The sequence below is a fragment of the Talaromyces rugulosus genome, chromosome II (genome assembly GCF_013368755.1).
Source record: "Talaromyces rugulosus chromosome II, complete sequence".
NCBI classification, from domain to species: domain Eukaryota; kingdom Fungi; phylum Ascomycota; class Eurotiomycetes; order Eurotiales; family Trichocomaceae; genus Talaromyces; species Talaromyces rugulosus.
Window position 1 is genome coordinate 4,846,578 of NC_049562.1, and position 20,431 is coordinate 4,867,008.

General features: G+C 50.6%; 8 protein-coding genes across 8 annotated transcripts; 4 read left to right on the top strand and 4 right to left on the bottom strand.

The window, feature by feature from the left end:
- Positions 1–536: 536 nt before the first annotated feature.
- Positions 537–2,574, bottom strand: TRUGW13939_04139 (uncharacterized protein; the record flags this gene model as incomplete). Its single annotated transcript, XM_035487316.1, has 3 exons — positions 537–1,594; positions 1,672–2,482; positions 2,533–2,574. 3 exons carry the CDS (start codon positions 2,572–2,574, stop codon positions 537–539), a joined length of 1,911 nt encoding a protein of 636 aa, XP_035343209.1.
- A 707-nt stretch (positions 2,575–3,281) lies between these two features.
- Positions 3,282–3,882, bottom strand: TRUGW13939_04140 (uncharacterized protein; the record flags this gene model as incomplete). Its single annotated transcript, XM_035487317.1, has 3 exons — positions 3,282–3,695; positions 3,754–3,795; positions 3,850–3,882. The coding sequence occupies 3 exons, from the start codon at positions 3,880–3,882 to the stop codon at positions 3,282–3,284; spliced, it is 489 nt and encodes a 162-aa protein (XP_035343210.1).
- A 319-nt stretch (positions 3,883–4,201) lies between these two features.
- Positions 4,202–5,995, top strand: TRUGW13939_04141 (uncharacterized protein; the record flags this gene model as incomplete). The annotated part of the gene is made up of 1 exon (XM_035487318.1): positions 4,202–5,995. One exon carries the CDS (start codon positions 4,202–4,204, stop codon positions 5,993–5,995), a length of 1,794 nt encoding a protein of 597 aa, XP_035343211.1.
- A 147-nt stretch (positions 5,996–6,142) lies between these two features.
- TRUGW13939_04142 (uncharacterized protein) lies at positions 6,143–7,363 on the bottom strand (the record flags this gene model as incomplete). The annotated part of the gene is made up of 1 exon (XM_035487319.1): positions 6,143–7,363. One exon carries the CDS (start codon positions 7,361–7,363, stop codon positions 6,143–6,145), a length of 1,221 nt encoding a protein of 406 aa, XP_035343212.1.
- Positions 7,364–8,961: 1,598 nt separating this feature from the next.
- TRUGW13939_04143 (uncharacterized protein) lies at positions 8,962–11,244 on the top strand (the record flags this gene model as incomplete). The annotated part of the gene is made up of 1 exon (XM_035487320.1): positions 8,962–11,244. The coding sequence occupies one exon, from the start codon at positions 8,962–8,964 to the stop codon at positions 11,242–11,244; it is 2,283 nt and encodes a 760-aa protein (XP_035343213.1).
- Positions 11,245–11,716: 472 nt separating this feature from the next.
- On the bottom strand, positions 11,717–12,838 carry TRUGW13939_04144 (uncharacterized protein; the record flags this gene model as incomplete). The annotated part of the gene is made up of 1 exon (XM_035487321.1): positions 11,717–12,838. One exon carries the CDS (start codon positions 12,836–12,838, stop codon positions 11,717–11,719), a length of 1,122 nt encoding a protein of 373 aa, XP_035343214.1.
- An 871-nt stretch (positions 12,839–13,709) lies between these two features.
- TRUGW13939_04145 (uncharacterized protein) lies at positions 13,710–14,684 on the top strand (the record flags this gene model as incomplete). The annotated part of the gene is made up of 2 exons (XM_035487322.1): positions 13,710–13,784; positions 13,836–14,684. 2 exons carry the CDS (start codon positions 13,710–13,712, stop codon positions 14,682–14,684), a joined length of 924 nt encoding a protein of 307 aa, XP_035343215.1.
- A 699-nt stretch (positions 14,685–15,383) lies between these two features.
- Positions 15,384–20,185, top strand: TRUGW13939_04146 (uncharacterized protein; the record flags this gene model as incomplete). The annotated part of the gene is made up of 6 exons (XM_035487323.1): positions 15,384–16,943; positions 17,267–17,398; positions 17,449–18,084; positions 18,136–19,026; positions 19,392–19,511; positions 19,577–20,185. 6 exons carry the CDS (start codon positions 15,384–15,386, stop codon positions 20,183–20,185), a joined length of 3,948 nt encoding a protein of 1,315 aa, XP_035343216.1.
- Between the last annotated feature and the right edge of the window lie 246 nt (positions 20,186–20,431).

Sequence of the window (20,431 nt, forward strand, 5' to 3'; positions counted from 1 at the left end):
CATAAAAGACTTTTGTCCTCCCATTCTATCTGAACTTCAGCATCCGATATGTATTACTACGGATGATTTTGAATCGGTTCAGAAGTGGCCATCGAAAATCCAATTCAAGACAGCCAGGGAAATGTAAAAGCCGCCAGCCAACCCCATTGTGTTCTTTCGACAAATTGTAAAGAAAGACGTGTCTGTTCTGGCAAAGGGTTGAGAGTGCGCAGTGCTTGTAGTAGAAACGCTTCATTATCATGCAATATGCAATCGCCGTTTAAACATTATCTCATAATACATTATCTCATAAAAATACATCTTGTGACTCCGTTTGCAGCAGTCGCTCTCTTTGCTCGTGATCTTTGGAGCTGGCCAAAATTCAATCTAGAGCGGCAAAAGTCGGATGATTGTTGTACGCTCGAGCTCTTCATACCTCAAAAAAGCGAAACCAAGGTACCAGCTCTATCGATACTGTACTTTCTTCCCTACGGACATCACGAGCAGATGATGTGACCTGAAGGTGTAGACGTAAACGTCTACGAGTCTAGGACCTGTCATGTGCAGACAGTAGTTGAGCTAGACAGGGGCCATTGTCTGCTTTTTCCCGCCCCGACGCGATGATCCCGACGTGTTGCTAGAGATTGGTTCAAGAGCCATTTCACGTCCTCCAAGTCAATGACAATCAAACGGCTACTTAGCTCATCCCACAACATGTTGCGCCACTCACAGTCGCCGTGGATCATCCCATGCGAGCGGAGCACCGCCAGGGCTTTCTCGCGCTCCTGGTGGAAGAAACTCGAGTTTTCGTCGTTGATGACGTGCTGAAGCCTGCTTCCTGACCAGCTCAGGATCATCATATGCTCCATTAGTTGACCGTGGTACCAATATGAGACTCGTGGCGTAAATGTCCCAAGACAGACGGGGATCTGTTTTCCCTGCAGGCTCCTGAGATAACGATAATTGTCTGCCTCTGTTTGAATGAAATGATGTTTGTCTGCCGTGGTAGCCTTGATTATCACAGTGTATCCGCGTAATAAAAGAGTAGCTTTGATGAGGTAACCCGTCCGACCGCAGACGTGGAGTTGTTCAAACCCATGGTTTCGGTTTCGGGCAAGTTGACGGTGAAGACGGCGTGTGAACTCCCGTGGTCCCATGGAGTGTCTCTGTCCACCGTGGAGTTTCCAGTTGGGGCATTCTTTATCCAGAGGGTCTCGGTTGACCATGCCGCGGATACAGGCAGTTGTGCAGTAGGGTCGTGTAGATTGTCCGCCTTTCCGAGAGGTCTGTTTGTTGTCTGTGCTTTCACTTTCCTTAGTCGATTGACATCGTGTATCGTGTGTCTTCGGCTCTCGTTTCCAGTGCGAGGCTCGATAATTGGAGGCTGGCGGGTCGTTACGGAGTGTTTCAGGGATTTTTCTCAACACATTTAAGTATTCGACCTCCCAAGTCTTTAGCTTGTCGTCTGCCACATCATGCCACTCTTGAGATGGGGCTTCGGCGGCCAGCGCTTGAAGAGTGAAGGCAAGCATCTGACCAATGGCTGTCCGGTGGAGGCGCAACTCATCGTTCACCTGCACGTCTTGATTCGGGACACACAAGAAATATCGAACAACTGTGGGATCGTCCTTGGGGATATTGAGAAAAACAAAAGCCTCCCCCCCGTGCAGATGTAGCCGTATTGAACTCCACTGTCGATCATGTATGAGAATATCTGAGTGATCACTGCGGCGATGAGGTAGGTGGCATAAAACTCGAACGTGTCGCCTTCCTGGCCAATTACATCCCGATCGAGATCCATCTGGTGTAGACCAGCCACCAATTCGGGGATTGTCACCTTGTGTGGCGCTTTGAACTCGACTGCATACACCGGTTCTTTTCGCTCGTCGGCCACAATGTGCACGCAGGACTGGTCGGCGCGGCGATTGCGTCTTCGTGCCCTCCTCCCTTTCCTGGTGTTTGGTAGTCGCACGTCCTGAAGATTCATCTGCCCCAAGCTATTCTCAAGCAAGGTTTCCGCTGGGTTGGCGCGGTCATAGAAGGTGACTCGACCCTGGATGCCAAACTCGTGTCGAAGGGTTTCGTCATCTTGTAACTTCTCAATCGCCATCTCGACAAAGGTGTCGACCGTCCTGCGCTCAAAGTTCTGTAGGGAGTCTTCTGAATAAATCGGCTTGTTCTGGATAGTCATAGCAACATAGTCTAGCTGGTTATCAGATGGGAAGAGCGGACGCGAGGTAAAGGCGGCCGTGCGGCCGAGTTTCTTCCAGACTTGTTCTTGGAGTCGGGAGAAGTCAAGCCAAGGGACAATGCGATGGGGATAGAGTCGGTTGACAGGGTCAGTCGCGTCACCTTGGGTCGTGAGGGTCGCTTTCGTCTCAACTCGAATCGCCTGAGATAGAGAGTTGTGGCAGCGATCGAGAAGGTGAGACAGTGTGTTGGGTTGCACCCGTAATTCTGCTTCTTTTTGACGCCTTTCTGCTTCTTCCTGACGCCTTTCTGCCTTTTTGTCTCTTCCTGATGTCTTTTTGCCTCTTCTCGCGCCTCTCTCACTTCCTCAAGCTGACGCCGTAGCTCGGCGATTGTTTCCTCCATCCTTGTCGAAACCAGCGTTAGCAGATAATCGAGGGACGGGAGTTTGAAGTCAACGCAGCGGGGGTCGGGACATCAGGAAACATGTGTATTGTGCACGTGCCGAAAAGACTAGTTATATTTTGTTTGTTTTTATAATATCACGATTCACAGGTCCCCCACATTAATATGCTATTGTTGTAAACAGTGTAAACAATGTCAACGGCTAAACCAAGAACAGTTAGAGCCCCCGCATAAAGCTTTTCTTCCCACCACAACAAAAATCTCTTCCTCCAACAACACGCCACCCTTTACAGATGCACTGCGTTTACTATTGCAGCTATGTCTATTTTCGATACGCCTTCACTGGCATATCCTAAGGGTGGTAGATCCAACCTTTCACCCTGTATCTGCTGCTCTGGATGGAAACATTTGACACGAGCAGTTCGTTTTGTGGTGATACATTCTGCTATCTGCAATCCTGGATTTAAGATAAAGTTCATAAACATAGCCCATTCGCACAAAAAGAGTGCTTTGAGGACATCCGCCGTCGCAAGGCCTCTCCTTAATATTCGTAGATGAAGGGCTCTGGAGACGACTGACACCAGTCAGTCTCAACTGTCCGGATGAAGTGTCCTTGGCGGAGAGATAGCCAACGTACACCGCTGCCTATATATGCCACTGCTTAGATGAAGACAGCCATACTGCATTGTTCTTTCTTTCAGGTCCCTTCAATCTTCGGTTCCTTCCTCCACGATGCGCGCCTTGACAATCTTGACTGGATCTTGAGGCCTGTCCTCACCGTCTGTTTTCACCAATCCCATGCGCTGGATAACCCTCATCCCGCTCTTGACTCTCCCGAATATTGTGTGCTTGCCATCCAGCCAAGGCGTGGGAGCCAGGGTGATGAAAAACTGGCTGCCGTTGGTGTTTGGTCCGCTGTTGGCCATGCTCAGGATCCCAGCTCCCGTATGTTTCAGCGATGCATGGATCTCGTCTTCGAATTTCTCGCCGTAGATGGAGCTTCCTCCTCGGCCGGTGCCGGTAGGATCGCCGCCTTGAATCATGAAGTTGGGAATGATGCGGTGGAAGACGATGTCGTTGTAGTATCCCCTCTGGGCAAGGGTTGCGAAGTTTTTACAGGTCTGTAGTACAAAAAGTCAGCAATTTGTGTATTAATCGAGATCCATTCAGTAATCTTACCTTTGGGGCATGTTCATTGTAGAGTTCCACGACAAATGAACCCTGGCGCGTCACAAGTCAGTCGCAGACATAAGAGTAAAAGAATACAGCACATACCATGGTCGTGTCAATAGCAATGTCGGTAGCCATGATTTCTATCAAGCAGATCTTTCGGGCTTCTTTTGTGTTGAATGAATAAGTGCAAAGTCGCGAGTAGTCTTTGGTCGTCAGTCAAAAAGGAACTGGCGGGGAAGGTTTTCTGATGTTTTTAGACCTGTCCGGCTCTCCGCACTTGGCGCCAGCCTGTCGTCGGCGCGCAATAACATTTTCTGTCCGCAACTTCCAAGTTCCAACACCACCATTTCTCCAGTCTCTCATCAGGGAAGATATTCGCAATTATAAAACTTCGAAATATATAGGCTTCTATCCAAATTTCTAGACCGCTCGACGGTCGACGTGCGCCCCCGTCATGGCCGAACCTAGCTCGGCGATCCAGCTCGTTGAGCAGGCGTTCGACCAATTCCTCGTTATGCGACCCATCCTACTCACCTACACGCACTTGATTCTATCAGCCTTACTACCGATTTACGCAGGAGCTCACGCTTCTCTTTCTAGGCCCTCGTCAGCGGCCAAACCGAAAAAGAAAGCCAAGACCGCGGATGAAGACGAAGAGGACGAAGACGACGATGAATGGAGTGATAAAAAGCCCAAGATGGAAGGACTGGAGCCCTCGGATGCTTTAATATTTCCTCTGGTGGCGGGGTTGACACTGGGTGTTTTATATTTCATCATAAAGTGGCTAGAGGACCCTGCAGTTCTCAACAAGATCTTGAGTTTTTATTTTTCCCAAATGGGCCTCTTTTTCACGACCACCTTCCTGGCCGACGGTCTGGCTGTTGCGCGCTCATTCGTTTTCCCTGCGAGCTATAGCTCCAGAGGTAATCAGTGGAAAGTTGAGCAATCAAATATGCTTTCTATAGCATCCAAGGGAGCAAACAACCAGGCTAGGGCCGAGCGAAAATCCCCGCTTCCAGGCCTCCTTGGAGCCATTCCATTACCCACTGCTGTACTCGGTTCTCTATGGACAATACGTGGCTTGGTGTATCAAAAACTACGGCTCCGCCTAAAAGTGCGCAACCTTGCCAATATCAGAACGCGGTTTGGTATTCTAGATGTCATCGGAGCAGGCACTGCACTGGTTGCGGTTGCATACTTTGCATTTGTTGCGAAACCCTGGTGGATGACCAACCTCTTAGGATTCAGCTTCTGCTATGGCTCTTTACAGTTCATGTCGCCATCGACTTTTCTGACTGGTTCCTTGATCCTGAGCTCTCTGTTTTTATACGATATTTATTTCGTCTTCTTCACCCCTTTGATGGTGACTGTGGCAACCAAGCTGGATGTGCCCATCAAACTGTTGATTCCTCGTCCTGCCGACCCTGGTTCTGATTCCAAGGAACTTTCTCTGGCCATGCTAGGGTTAGGCGACATCGTCGTCCCGGGAATGATGATCGGACTAGCTCTACGCTTCGACCTTTACATGTATTACAAATACAAGAGCTCGCAGAAGACCGCGAGCGCCAAGTCGGAGCAAGATGATACGAAACCAATCTACCAAAACGCGACTGGAAAATGGGGCGAGCGATTCTGGACTTGCTCTAATCCTGTTCAATCTTCATCACTCGAACCTCCTTACTCTGATGCGCAGGCATTCCCCAAACCTTATTTCCATGCCAGTATCGTTGGTTACATAGTCGGCATGATTACAACCCTAATGGTGATGCAGTTCTGGAACCATGCTCAGCCGGCCTTGCTTTATCTAGTCCCGAGCGTTCTCATATCGTTGTGGGGTACTGCCATTTGCAGAGGAGAACTAGGCTTCATGTCTGCCTTTTCAGACATTAGCGAAGACTCTGAGGATGAGCCAAGCAGTGGGAAAGACGCGGAAAACGAAAACGCAAAACCAGAAGAAAAGCGGGGGTTGTTTGCGCGGATTTGGTCGGGGGATGTCAAGACCCCATTTGAACAGACCGAACCAAGCAAAGACAATGATCTCCAGAAGAAGGAAAAGGAAAAGGAAACACCAAATTCGACTACCAAGACCGAGTCAGGTGATCCCAAGGTTGCTCAGAATATCTCTAAAGGGGAGCCTAAGAAAAAGGATGATGCAAATGAAAGGCATATATTTTCGTTGTCGATATCCTTACCAAAAAAGGTATTGGGTTCTCAAAAGACTTCTAGCGAGGGTACTGGTACTGATTAACCTACATGCAACTAAACGGCGTTACTTAGCATGTTGCATTTCCGGCGCTTGGATGACTGGTCTCGCATCTAAGATTATATAATAATAATATTTACTATATATGTAGAATGAATTGGTACCGTTTATTGATTTTAACTATCTAATGATTCATTGTAACCCTTGTAGTATCGCCTTGACCTGTTTCTGTCTCTGCGTAGAAATATCAACCAACGTCCGGAGATCGTCACGGCCAACAGACAGGCCTCCATTCTTCTCCATGCTGACAATCTTTGTCACACCCTTTTTCTCATCTTGATCAATTACGATACATATCCGCTCCTGGCACAAGTTCTCTTCGAAGCCATCTGGATCAGCCAAGATCCATGTCTTTTGCTCACTAGATGTTTGTTTGGCTATGCCATTTTCAGCGTCCGGAAGGACGACGGCACGCCAGTCTGCGGCAGCATCTGCCTCGAAGACAGAGAACGAGCTTGCGATTGGAAGACCACGAAGGTTGAGCTTCTTCGCTTCCGAAGCTTCATCCGAGCACAGGATCATGTCATTATCCACATCCCACCAAGCCTTGGGTAGTCGTGTGTCGCGCAAAGCAGCAAGAACAGCAGCCCATGCTGCGTCGAAAGGGTTCCCAGAAAGTGAAATCATCATCACGTCGATATAGAGTACCCAGAACCCCCTAATTTCTGGTTCGGGACTTACTGAGTCTTCGTCCCCCGCGGTATCCGTTTCCATTTCGGTATCTTGGCCCGCCTCTTGACGCCCAATGGCGTCAAAGTCTGGGGGGTGGTACCATATTCGTAGATCATCTGCGCGTACAATATTGGAGCTGTGCAACATCGATAGGAGTTGGTGTGAGAGCGACTGCGCCAGGGCTGATGGAGGTGCACCTGGAATGAAGCCAGGCGCACACCCTGTGCTCAAAGAAAGATTTGGGACGACAAGGTTGAGGTCCCTGATTTGGCTGTCATCGCAATCTTCATCTTCGTCGTCCTCGCCGCTATCATCATTGTCTGGCTGGGTCTTTCTTCGTTTTGTTCCGCTAAAAGGTGCAGAAACTCCCCAAGACGCAATGTCTTCTGTGTGTAGGATTTCGGCGCGGACCCCGCATACTGCAGCAGTGTCTCCTATCCTGACGACAGCACTGCCGTTAGTGTGTGTTAAGGAGCCAGAGTTGGCAGACGTTGCCCTAAACTCTAGCGGCTTGCGGCCGTTGGCTCGTAGCGGCGATTGTTGACTCGAAGGAGGCGGCGACAGGTGAGCAAGAAGATAGGCGTGAGGTTGCAGGCGCGCGAATTGAGAAGGTGGGAGGGACAGCGACGGTGGTGAAGGACCTGGTATAACCGGAGCTCCGGCTGTAGCACTGGCTGCCATTATTTCCAGTGATTCTCGAATGCGATGCAACCCAGGAGTCGAATCGTCGCTCTTTGGCTGAAAAAGTGCCTGGCAGTTCTTTCGATTTGATGTGGCAGAATAATTTCAACCTGAAGGCGGTGACATTAGGAAGCCAATCAGACAAGCTTGAGCATCCACCGTTTACATCATTGCGTCGAGTAGAATAAACCTGTTGTTCACTGACCGGTCGACCTTTTCCAAAGGCCTCAAGTGCAGCTGTCTTCCTTCTAGCAGAAGAGCAACAATGCGTCTAAAGTCGTGTGTCTAAGACCGTCGTCACTCCAGATGTCGTGCCTTCCTCTTTGGCAGCCGTCACGTGACATCCCCTCTGTTGACGACGGAAAACGCGGCTTCCACCGGCACATGCGACCTATTTTTATCCAGAATCTAGCTCACCACGAGAGCCTTCTTTCTCGTTGTGCACTGCACAAGATGCGATTTTTAGTCCGGCCCAGGACGAAGCACTTCGTCCTACCCACATGATACATCAACGATTCCTCACGCTTTAATTGCTAGTGCCCGCCATCCGCAACTGGGCTGGGCCAATGGGCGGGCCAGTCACTTCACTTGCGCACGCCGGCGTCGATATTCCTCACGCTACTGCAGAGCTTGGGCCGCTATCACTTTTGGACTGCTCTCTGTCCGCCTGATTTGCCCTCGTCGTTTCTCATCAGCGGCTAATACGAATAGTCCATTCGCTCGCTGGTCTCTCATGTCGACTCGTTCATCAATCATGATCGACGGCCGTTTAGCAAGCAGTGCAGCACTCGACATGCGAATCTGACTGGGTGATCGCCTTGGGCTAAAGGGCCACTGCTTTTAGTCGAAGACGCAGGCGGCATGGCTTGACCAATATGGACGACTCGGGTGGGATATCCTTGGTACCGTCGCGCAGCCACTGTGACCCTAAAGTCGAGCTCGGCATACGGCTTCTCTGTCATTTGTCGACTGGCCTCGAGAAGTATCTTTGGACTGCATATTGCCGTCGTCCTCCCGCAGGAGCACTGCTATTTTTGGCTGCTCAGAGTGCGCAGGTTTTGGCACATTCGGAAGAGATCCCGGTCAAATGCTCTCTCTAGCTTCTAGGGCCCAGAATAATAATGCTGCTGTTGCACCAGTCTAAAGCTTCCCCGCTCGATCCGGGAAAATAATACATTTACGGAGGCTTTCCCAACACGAACCTCTGCACGCACCTTCCACGTTGTCGACCTTGGAAACTCACCTGCCCTTCTGTCCATGAGAACGACGGCCAATGATCTAGCTTGCATGAGTGCTTGATGCCTCTTTTTCTCCCTTTTAATGTTTCTCATATCCACGCATTAATTACTTAGCAGCTATTTCTTTGACCGCCTGGTCAGCGTGACCCGTGGATTCTGGAAATCCTAGGCGAACCTCACCTTATATTTTGGAATCATTCTTACAGGAATAACCCACGCGACTGCCAGAAAAGCGCTCATGAGCTTCCGGTCCTAACAGTCTCGATTTTGCACTGGTACGATCGGGTGTGAACGGTATTGAAAAGCTCGAAACCTGAACACCACCTCAGATATCGACGTTGACGAACAAAACCCGTCAAGATGTCTAGCAATATCCTTGATTCCCTAGTTTCGCTGGCGAAACGCATCAATATCCCGATTACAGCCTCGATAACGGCCCACGACCAAGCTGAGATGCAAAGAGACCCATGGGCGCAGTCCGGGAAATATGCGCTGGCATGGGTATACTTCAGCGTTGTCCTCGTTGTTCTCACTGGTCTGGTTCGCGTATTTCATCTCTTGGGTGATCGCGTGCGAATTGCTATCTACAAGGAACCGGCTGTCAAGTCTCCTACGAGTGGTTCGGAACACGAGCTTCCAAGCGCTGCTACCGACAGTTCGACCAAGAAATTTTTCCCACCGCAGGGTCCCCTTCCCTCAACTCGTGCGCAAGGGTCATCTACTGTGGCGCCTTTGAATAATATCGTTGCGTTTTTTCGCTGGATATTCTACAGACCGATTCCAACCTTGAGAATTGGAGGCTTGCATCTCGTTTTTCCGCCTCTCGCAGTCATTGTCATCGTCTCTATCGCGCTCATCTTCATCGTGATCTACTGTTTTGTTCCTCAACCGCTATACTTTTCAAGTATCGCTCTGGGTTCCCCGCCATTGGCTATCCGAGCAGGGATGATTGCGTTGGCGATGATTCCTTGGATTGTTGCGATGGGCACCAAACCCAATGTCTTAACTTTGGTAACTGGAATCGGCCATGAACGTCTCAATGTTCTTCATCGATGGCTTGGATATCTCTGCCTCCTCATGAGCCTTGTCCATATGATTCCCTTTTACGTCACCCCAGTATGGAAAGACGGCGCATACGCCATGTTCAAACAAAGCCTTGTCCCACAAGGCGTGCATATGTATATTTATGGCAGTGGAATCGCAGCATTTGTTCCATTAGCTGTTCTCTGCATTCACTCCTTGTCTTATATTCGTGCAAGAACCTATGAACTATTCGCCTATTTGCATGGACCGATCGCGGTGGTGTTTATAGCCATGATGATTTGGCACACCAAGAATTTTCTTCTTTCCTGGAACTATCTCTGGGCCACCATTGCCGTGTGGTTTTTCTCATACTGCATTCGAGGATTCTGGCTGAATTGGTTCAGTCCTCTGCGCTTCTCATGGTTGATTGGCGAGGAGTCTGCAGTCACCATACTCCCAGGAAACGCAGTGAAAGTCACGATACCAACGCAGATGCGGTGGAGGCCCGGACAGTATGTGTATCTGCGAATGCCGGGAATTTCGCCATTGGAAAACCACCCATTCACAATAGCCTCGCTTTGCAGCGATGACTTTCCATCAAATTACGGCCCAGAATATCGCGACATGGCCGTTGTCTTTCGACCTTTTGGAGGATTTACACGCAAGGTCTTAGAAACTGCGAGGAGAAAGGGGCCGTATAAAATCTATCGGGCTTTCCTCGATGGACCATATGGCGGAATGCAGCGAGAGCTGGCCGCATTTGACGACGTTGTGTTCTTTGCAGGGGGTAGCGGCATCACTGCGATTGCTAGCCAGTTACTCAATCTGATCAAGAGAATGAGGGATGGCAATGCTGTCACTGCCAATGTCCGAGTCATATGGTCACTCAAGACCCCCGAGACCATGGAGTGGTTCAAAGAAGAGTTGAGAATTTGCAGAGAGTTCGCTCCTCCAAACTCTGTCCAATGCAAGTTCTACTTGACAAACTCGGACTCGGACAAAGAAACCGCTACACAGGTAGTAAATGAAATTATCCATGGGTTGCCCAGCAAACGCAACTCGGCTTGGATTCGCGAAGAGGCCGGTGGGGACCCAGAACGGGAGAAAGAGCTCAGGCGTGAGAACGAAGATGCTATCACCGCCCTTCCTGGTGCTTATATACCTCCTGGAGGTGCCGGCCCGAGTCGACAGGCATATCCTGTATATCCGCCTTACGATCCATACGCACCTTATGCTTATCCGGCTACGCAGCCGAGCCCGCAGAGCGGCCACTATAATAATAACTTCGATTTCGGATTTCAACAAGCGCAGCAACAATATCCGCCAAGTCCACAGCCTGCACCAGCTCCTCTTCAACAGAGCAGAAGCACCCTAACACGATTCGCCTTTCTTCCACGGCAAAAACAGGACAGCTGGCGCACCGAATACGGACGGCCTGATATTAAAGCCATGCTTCTCGAACAATCGAAAAGTTGGGGCCGACGCACTTGCGTCTTTGTCTGCGGACCACCAAGCATGCGAGTCGAAGTAGCCAATACAGTGGCTCGGCTACAGCAGCTTGTCCTGAGCGACCGCACCAAAGACGAAATTTTCCTTCATGCGGAGAACTACGCATTATAGGCTAAGCATGTCGTAGCAGCGGAAACAGACCGCACTTCTACTTTTTTGGTTCCAGTATATATTGCAGATAGATTGCTGCAGCCTTTGTGTTGAGATGTCAAGCATAAGCATTCAAGGTTGGCGCATATTGTACATTCAATGTTTTTTTTTGTTATTGATATTTCCTCTGTTTCCTTCATCTTTGAGCGCGATAGGATACCCGTTGAATTTATTATCTACTATACTTAAATTCCTGGGCTCATCCGTACTCCATAGCAGGCTGTACCTCTTGAGTCAGACAAGACAGACAGTGCAGAAAACAAAACAAAAGAACTCTATATCGTAATGGGTATCTGATGCATCTATCAGACAAATGCGGTATAAAATAAAAAGAAGAGGCCAGCGGCAGCAGCGCAATAGAAAAAGGCCGCAAAGCACAAAAAGGAAAGTCTATGAAATAGATTAGGCTGCCATACAATAGCGCCTGTGGTTTTTATTCGACGTCTTCTTCCTTGTCGTCTCGTTTTCGTTTCACCGAGTTAGCGGTCAACGATTGTGAATCTTCTCCGCCGTCGAGAATGCGGCTGTCACTGAGATGGACGACGCCATGGTCGTCGGCATCGTCATCTTCTGCTTCAAGCTTTTCCCAGCCATCGTCATCATCGTCATCCTCGTCCTCGTTCACTTCCCTGCTCTTTGTTTCTGGCTGTTGCACTTTTTCTTGATGTCTCTTTCCCTCGTCTTGATCCTCCCAATTAAGGTCCAGTCGGACAACTTTTGCTCCCCCGGGATTCAGTCGTCGGTAGTAGCCTTTGATGACACCGTCTTCGATGCGAAACCCACGAGCGACATACCAGTTAAGTCCATCTCCGTTAGTCTCGTGGACATGGGCAGTCACAGTACGAACATTATAGTGTCTCACAAGCGGAGAGACACGGTGGGTTGACTTGGAGTTTGGAGATTTAGGATCGGAATACAACAAAGCGTGCAGTAAAGCAGCAGCAACACCGTTACCGCGGTGCGGAGATAGAAGGTGAAGGGTTTGTATGTATAGGTTTGTTGGTGGTCTGTCCTCTGCATTGTTTCGTCCGGCGAATTCTGCAGGAAGCTTTTCTAATCGGCATCTGATACCTCCAATGACTTTATCCGTACCTCCTAGACCCCCGGCCGCGGTGGGATCAACCACGGGGCCGGCAGTGACAGGGTGATCATGATAGACGGCCACGCGCGCCAATGAAGAGATCACTGGATCGGTTATGCATGCCGTATAGAACGAGCCCGAGTAGCGCACCGGGAGCAAAAGGCTGGTTATGCGGCTCAGAGACGGGATGTGAGCGGTGCGGACCTGATCAATCGTAATATGCGGGTGCGGCGTTTGATGGCTAGTTATCGGCTCTGTGAACGGTACTGCCTGAAAAGCAGGGTCACCAATAGAAGGAGGTTTACTCGCTGGGAAAGACGAAGTCGACTGCGGAAGTACAAGAGGCGGTGGGTGCAGCGGCGGTTGTTGTTTGGACAACGAAGCGGGCAGCGAGAGGGAAGCAAGCGGCGGAGACGAGGCAGCAGCTTTTCGTTGTTTCTGGGCAGGCGCTTTTGCGAAGAACTGATACGCCATGAGAGGCAGGGTGCGTGTCTGCGAGAAGTGAGCGACAGAGAGGGGTCGATGCAGCACGTACAAGGGAGGGATTGAAGTGCGGAGAAGCCGATAAGAGACGGCCTTATCGCCGAGGCCTGGCGCTAGCCGCATGGGGCAAAGCGGCCCTCAGCCGGGCTCCAGCGAGAAATGTCCGCTGGCACTCGGATACAGCTGATCGCCCTGCTTGCTCGCTGCTGCTCCGACTCGAGTGTTTTTGCATCCATCGGCCATTTTGGAGACCGCTGTATTTGTGTACGGCGGAGCCTGGCTTTGTAAGTGACCTGCCGAGCCCTTTGTTGCCACTGCTCAATCCGCTGACAAGCACCCCGTTCACCTGCAGACACCTACCCGCCTCACGTCACTTCCAGACCGGACCACCTCGACTGAACCTGTTCTATCACGATTAATTGCCCAGCAGAGCTCTGTCAAGCGCTTTACTGGCTCGACGGCTTCATTTTTTTTCATCTGCAAGGCGTGCAAGCCACCGACGTTAATCACCAAGTTACACTCGATTCTACGCTTCCTTGTGTCAACCAAGCAGTGCGACTCTGACTGCGCCAGACGCACGACACCCGATAACCGAATACAAATTGATGGGAAGCTAGCTAATAAATCAATGAGTGTGACTGGGGTGCGGCAAGCTTCGTGCTGCTGAGTCCGTGTGGAATTGTCATTTTCTCCAAGGTTAGTGGCACGGCGATGGCGACACGACTTTTTTGGGTCAGCGAGGTTTTGCTGTCATGAGAGTATAGCATCCTCTTTGCCAAATAAGAACGAGAATAATCCATGCTGTTAGGGCCATGCTGATCGTTGTTTCAAACAGGGACGGAGCGAGACAGTCCTCGCAAACATGGCGGGCTCCGATGCACCAAAAACATCTGATACTTCCTCTCGAGTTTGCTCAGCGGGTTCATTTGCAGACTTGGTAAGCTGTTTTTTCACTAAACGAAGACGTCCAAACCTGATAAAGAGACAGTCAAAAGAGATTTTGAACGAGACCTTCTACAATATTATCCACGACATTGTTGCAAAAGTCCACCGAGATGAAAAGATTACTCGCATGCGATCCGCCGTTACCTTGGCTCGACAGCAGGCAGAGGTCGAAGCCGGCGACAATCCCGAGAAAAAAGTGAGGGTGGAGACGGACGGTGCAATCTACGACGAAGGAAAGGTCTATTTGAAAGGAAACCCGCTCGCCACGACAAAAGAGATTATTTGCCCGTACTGCCGTTTGCCTCGATTGCTCTATCCAACTGCCGGGGTAGGCGCTCAACCCTCTCCGGATCCCTCCAGAGAGTACTGCACAAAACATCCTCTTATCAGCAAGCCCGGTTACGATGTCCACGGTAATCCATTTGCGACTGATAAGCCAAAGAAGAAAAAGAAGGCAACAACCGCCAACACAAACACACCGGCTTCGAGCCCACCGTCTACCCCTGATGGAAACTCGTCCAAGCAAGCCGTACCCGAATATCCAACTATCAAGTGTCCGAACTGTCCACGCTATTTTCAAACAAACCGAGTGACTGCACACCTTGACCGTTGCATGGGGATATCCGGGCGTAACACTACTCGTAACCGCGATGGTGCATCAGCTACGCCCTCTACTACAGGACCACACAAGAGACCACTTTCAGATGGCGATGTGGCGCCCATCAATCCCAAAAAGAAGAAGCCTAACACACCAAAAAAGCCTGGCCCCAGTAAGCCAGCGCCTCCGAGTAAATTGAAAAACGGGGCAACGCCGGATACGATGATAGCCGAAGAGGCTGCCGAGGCTTCCAAGGACCCATCGGACGATGGTATCGTGAAGACAGAGTCTTGAATATCCAAGACCAGGGTTTCACGACTTACAAAACAACAACTAGACCAAAGATCAGTTGTGTTGAAGCACCATTTCTTAATTTTTCTCACTTGCAAAGACTTGGTAATGCTATTCTAACTACAACAACATGGGTGTCGACTACATAGCATTTTGGGCGTCAGGAGGTTACTATCATGTGCATATCATTATGTTATTCTTTCCATATTTACTTTGTTCTGTTTATCCATGGAGTGGTCTGGATTTCCCTTCAGTGGTGATTTTATGTTTTTCTTTTCTTATTTGAAATTATTGCCTGGCATTGTTATCATTGATGTTTGCATTTCCCCAGTATCGAATGATACTCGGTCTCCTATCTGTACGATAGCTTGCTTTGAGGTGTTGGGCTGTGCAGTTTGTGGGGAAATACTTTGCCAAGAAGCGCAGAATACTTAACAGACTGTATATTTAAAATTATTGTTGAATATAAACAGCAACATGGACGTTTAGTCAGTAGTCAACTGATTTACTTCAGATGGCGCTTTGCCTATTCTGGACCGCGACATTGAAGACCCACGCAGAGCCTCTGGTCACTTTCACATTTGCACAATCTCATGACACGCCCTTATTGACGCTCTTTTAGGCTGCCGTCAGGTTCAAGAACATCCTAGAAACTAGAGGGGCGTTCGACTTTCTCCAGTCTCTACATTCTACTCGGCCGCCATGTCTGGAGACCTCGTTGCGTGGGCTGTGCCCCAACTGTCGAGCCTCCTTCCGCTCGACGAAGAATCGCTCACGCAGATCATCACCTACACCGCCGGACTCTCCAAAGAAGAGAGCGCAGAGCACTTGAGAAACCTCTTGGGTGATTCCCCCGTGGTTCTCGAATTCGTCTCATCCTTCAATTCGCGCCGACGCGGCGGCAACGATGCCAATGCCAGCAGACCTTCCCCGCAGTCCGGTACATCGACGCCGCGAACAGACAACGACGACGATGCTAGACGGCCAGAAAAGAGCCAGGGCAAGAAGTCCAAACGGAACAAGGCGCCTCTACATAGTACGGGGCCCCCGCGGAGACCGGATAATTACGGCGATGTATCTGGAGCATACAAAAAGGCGGATCAAGAGACAGACTACATGGCCAGGTCTTCCAAATCAAATACAAATATAAATACGCCATCGCTGTCCACAAAACCAGCTGCGTTTTTGTACCCAAAGACGACAAACTCACCGTCACCGTATGCGTCTTCGGCAGCGAGTTCACGAAACCCGTCCCCGGGTCCAAAATCTAGCTCCAAGGCTCCCCCATCGGCTGCAGGTCCGTTGATATCAGATTATCTGCCTAATGTGAAATCAAAGACAGCCAAGCCCTCACGGCATGCTGGACCATCATCTGGTGGTGCTGGGTCTGGACATTCAACACCTGGAAAGGGGTCTGTGACGACGACGAATATCGCCGACCTGACTTCAGCCATCGCGGCACTTGAGGTGTCTACGAATCCTACGTTCTCAAAAAACAAGCAAACGTGCAACTGCGATGCATTGTTGCACCCACTATTTACGCCCGCTCCAAATTGCCTCAATTGTGGAAAGATTATTTGCTCGTTAGAAGGTCTCCAGCCATGCTCATTCTGCGGCGCGGCAATTTTGTCCAACGAGGAAATACAGAGCATGATCAAGGAGCTGCGCGCTGAGCGGGGACAGGAGAAGATGAGGGTGCATAATGAGGGAGTCCATCATACTGGTGGGCCCGGCGCTTCCGGGTCTTCTGCGTCTCCTAGCAAGCTGGACGCTGCAATGGCCCATCGCGACAAGCTTCTTTCTTTCCAGGCGCACAACGCGCAGCGAACCCGTGTAGTGGATGAAGCGGCAGACTTTGAGACTCCAAATGTAGGCTCAACGCAATGGATGAGCCCTGCGCAGCGCGCGCTGGCATTGAAGAAACAGCAGAGGATACTCCGCGAGCTGGAGGAAAAGGCCAAACCAGAGTGGGAGAAGAAAAAGACGATCATGAGTCTAGATATCAAAGGTGGCCGGGTCGTGCGGACTTATCAGGCTGCGCCATCAAGCGCACCAAGGGAAGATACTGCTGCCGAAGAAGCAGCAGCAGACGAGCTAGTAGCTGCGGGCTCTGAAAACAGCAGGGGTAGCAGTGGAGCAGCATTCAGCAAGAATCCATTGCTTGCCAGTGGAGGTCTTGTGCGACCGATCTGGAAGAGCAGCGTGGACGATCAGCCCAGCGACAAGAGCAGCCATAGAGAGGCCAAGCAGACCTGGCGGCGCGTGCAGGATGACAATGACGACAACGAGCAGTGGATTTTGGACGGTGGTGCACACGGCTACAGCAATAATAATGACAGCGGCGCTTGAGTTAGGCAGATTAATAATGATAATCAGCAATGTAAGAAAGATCCACGGAATCAAGAGGTAGATCCACGGAAGTGGGCGGCAGTCTGAGTCTCCGAAGCGAAGCGATCAGTATACAGACACCAACCGCCATTAGCCGATGGGGAGTGATATAAGAAGCCCGGCCAGCCAGCTTGAAACCTGGGGAGCCAAGCAAGCGATTATTCCGCAAACGTTGCTCGCATTGCTGGATAACAAAGACGCGTAACATTCTCCTCACGCGCTTACCGCCGGCTAGCTGCGGCCACCACCACCCGTCATCCATGCTGCTGGAACACCTGACGTCGCTGCGGTTTGCAGCGGGCGTTGCTCTGGGCTCGCTTGCTGTTTTGGTACGTCTTATTATTCAGATCAAGACAGAATGAGAAACTGACTGGGGCAGCTCACCGGCTATGTCGCATACAACCGCTTCTTCCACCCATTGCGGCGCATTCCAGGCCCGTTCCTCGAATCAATCACGCCGTGGGTGCAGCTCTACCATGCACTCAAGGGCGACCGCCATCTGTGGCTGCACGACCTGCACAGGCAGTACGGATCGTATGTGCGTGTGGCTCCCAATTTCGTCTCTTTCAACACGGCCCAGAGCCTGCATGACATTTACGGCCACGGCAAGCGGCTGAAGAAGTCGGATTTCTACAACGGCTTCACCGCCATCAAGGGCGTCTACAATACCCACAATGCCATTGACAAGACGATGCACGGCAAGAAACGCCGTGTGCTGAGCCACGCCTTCTCGGACAATGCGCTCAAGGGCATGGAAGACGTGGTGCTGATCCACATCCGCCAGCTTTGCGCGGTCCTCGGCGAAGAGGCTGATAGTAGCCGGAACATTATCCTAGAGAACGAATACAAGACAGAAAAGGGTCTTGTCGTGCGCAACATGAGCAATTGGCTGAGCTTCATGACCTACGATGTCTTGGGCGAGCTGTGCTTTGGAAAAAGCTTTGATATGTTGATTGACAGCGCCAAGCGCCGGATGGTGCATTTGGTCGACAGTGCTGCATACCGGCATTACGTGGTGTGTATAGGAATCCGAATATCTTCTGTGATTATGCTAATGAACTGACAGTGCGGACTGTGGATGCCCCTTGACCGATGGGGCCTCGACAAGATCTTTATCCGAAAGCTGACAATGGAGCGGTGGAATTTCATCATGAACTCGCGGGTCGAAGCAACCAAACGCGCCAAGGAGCGAGTCGAGGCCGGCCATGGCGCCAAAAAGGACTTTTTCTACTACTTGCTCAACGCAAAGGACCCGGAAACGGGCGAGGGCCTGTCGATGAAGGAGCTGTGGGGTGAATCCAACGTGCTCATGATCGCAGGCAGCGACACCACCTCGACCAGTCTGGCGGCGACTCTATTCTACCTGGTGCGCAACCCCAGGGTGCTGGAGACTCTGAAGAAAGAAGTGCGTGCCGCGTACACGGACGTGGAAGAGATTATCAGCGGAGCGCAGCTGAACAGCCTGGACTACCTCAAAGCATGTACGGACGAAGCCATGCGCCTGGCCCCCGCTGTGCCTGGAGCCATTCCGCGCGAAGCCATGGAGGGCGGCGCCCACGTCGACGGCGTTTACCTTCCAGCAGGCACCGACTGCGGCACACCAGCGTTTTCCATCCATCGCCAGCCGGAATACTACCGCGAGCCGCTGGAGTATATTCCAGAGCGGTGGATCGAAGGAACAACCTGCCAGTCAAACACAACAGGACTCTCTTGGACATCAACCAAGACCGACGTCGAGATTGGACGCCGCGCGTACTGCCCGTTCAGTCTGGGACCACGCGGGTGCATTGGCAAGAGCATGGCGCTGATGGAGATGCGCATCACGCTGGCGAGGTTGATGTTCCTGTTTGATATTGAATTCGCCGACTCGGCGGGCGAGGACGCAGACGGGCAGTTTGCCATGGTCGACCATTTTGTGGTGGCCAAGAAGGGGCCGACTGTGATATTCCGCAAGCGAGTTGATTAGACATAAGTGATGAATAAACATAAAAGTTCAAGTTGAGATGCTGTATAGTTAGTAAGTAGCAGTAGTAGTAAATGTTGTTTCAGCGATGTTCCATGTTGCGTTAGCGCCAGCGGCCGAAAGGACACGACACGACACAACGTGACCACGTGCAGCGGACGTCAGCCTTCAACCACGACGAGTATACCGTCAGTCGCTCGTTCTTTTATTCAAGTCACTCTTTTTGAATCGCTCTAGCAGCGCTCTTTTGCTCTCTTATTCCAGCGTAGAAGACGATGGGGTAGCCAACTTCTCACCGTACATACATATGCTTCTATAAAACAGCTGCACGGTGGGTGTCGCAGAAGCTATAGCTGTAGCTGATTGAGCTGAGCTACCTGAAAATGTGGTCACCTCTATACGTGACGCTGTTCCAGTCGACAATCGTGAACGCCATCTCAAACATTCTGGCGCAGATTATCGACCAGTGGAACTCAGACGTACTTGCTTATCTTTCCACCATCATATAGTCTTAAAAGGACACCCAGCTGATTAGTAGTATTAGGAGCCATTCAGACTGAGCCTGCTCGCGCTCGTGCAGTTTGTGACGTACTGCATCATCATCGTGCCCATCAACTTCTACTGGCAGCGATGGATGGAAGCGCACTACCCTGGCTTCCCAACCTCGCTGCGCCGCTGGTTCTCGCGGTCTTCTTCTCCTTCGTCGCCTGGAGGAGCTCGTGCTGCTGCTGGTAGAGGAGGCATTGATAGTCATCCAGTGCTAATACCAATTGAAGAACTGGCCGTCAAGGAAAAAAGCATTGCCAGCGTACAATCCTCGTCACACGCCTCGCGACTACCAGCCGCCAGTAATAATCAAAACGGCACGAAAAACTTTGTCATTAAATTCATGCTCGACCAAACCGTGGGCTCCGTCGTCAACATTTGGCTATTCATCGTGCTGATCAACCTACTCAAGGGTGGTTCGTGGGCATTTACGGCAACGCGTGTTCGCGAGGATATGCCGGGGATTATGATTGCCAGGCTTAAATATCGGCCAGTCGTGGCGAGTCTGATGTATACGGTGATTCCGGTGGATCGCCGCGTGGTGTTTGGGAGTGCGTGTGGAGTGATTTGGAGTGTTTATTTGAGCTTGCACTCGCTGTCGAGATGATTTTTTTTCCCCTACATATGGTCGCTATTTGGAGTTCTATTTTACATATTTAATACCCTTTTGATAGATGTTAGAGCTGGTTATGAACGGATGTTCATTGTTACATATAATTGATCTACTAAATACCTCAGATGAGAATACTAATGCATGCATGCTGCACTACAACTTACAAGTTTACATCGATAACCAAGTTTCTAAACTATTACATGTGATATGAAGTAAATTACACGGAAGAATTCAATAATG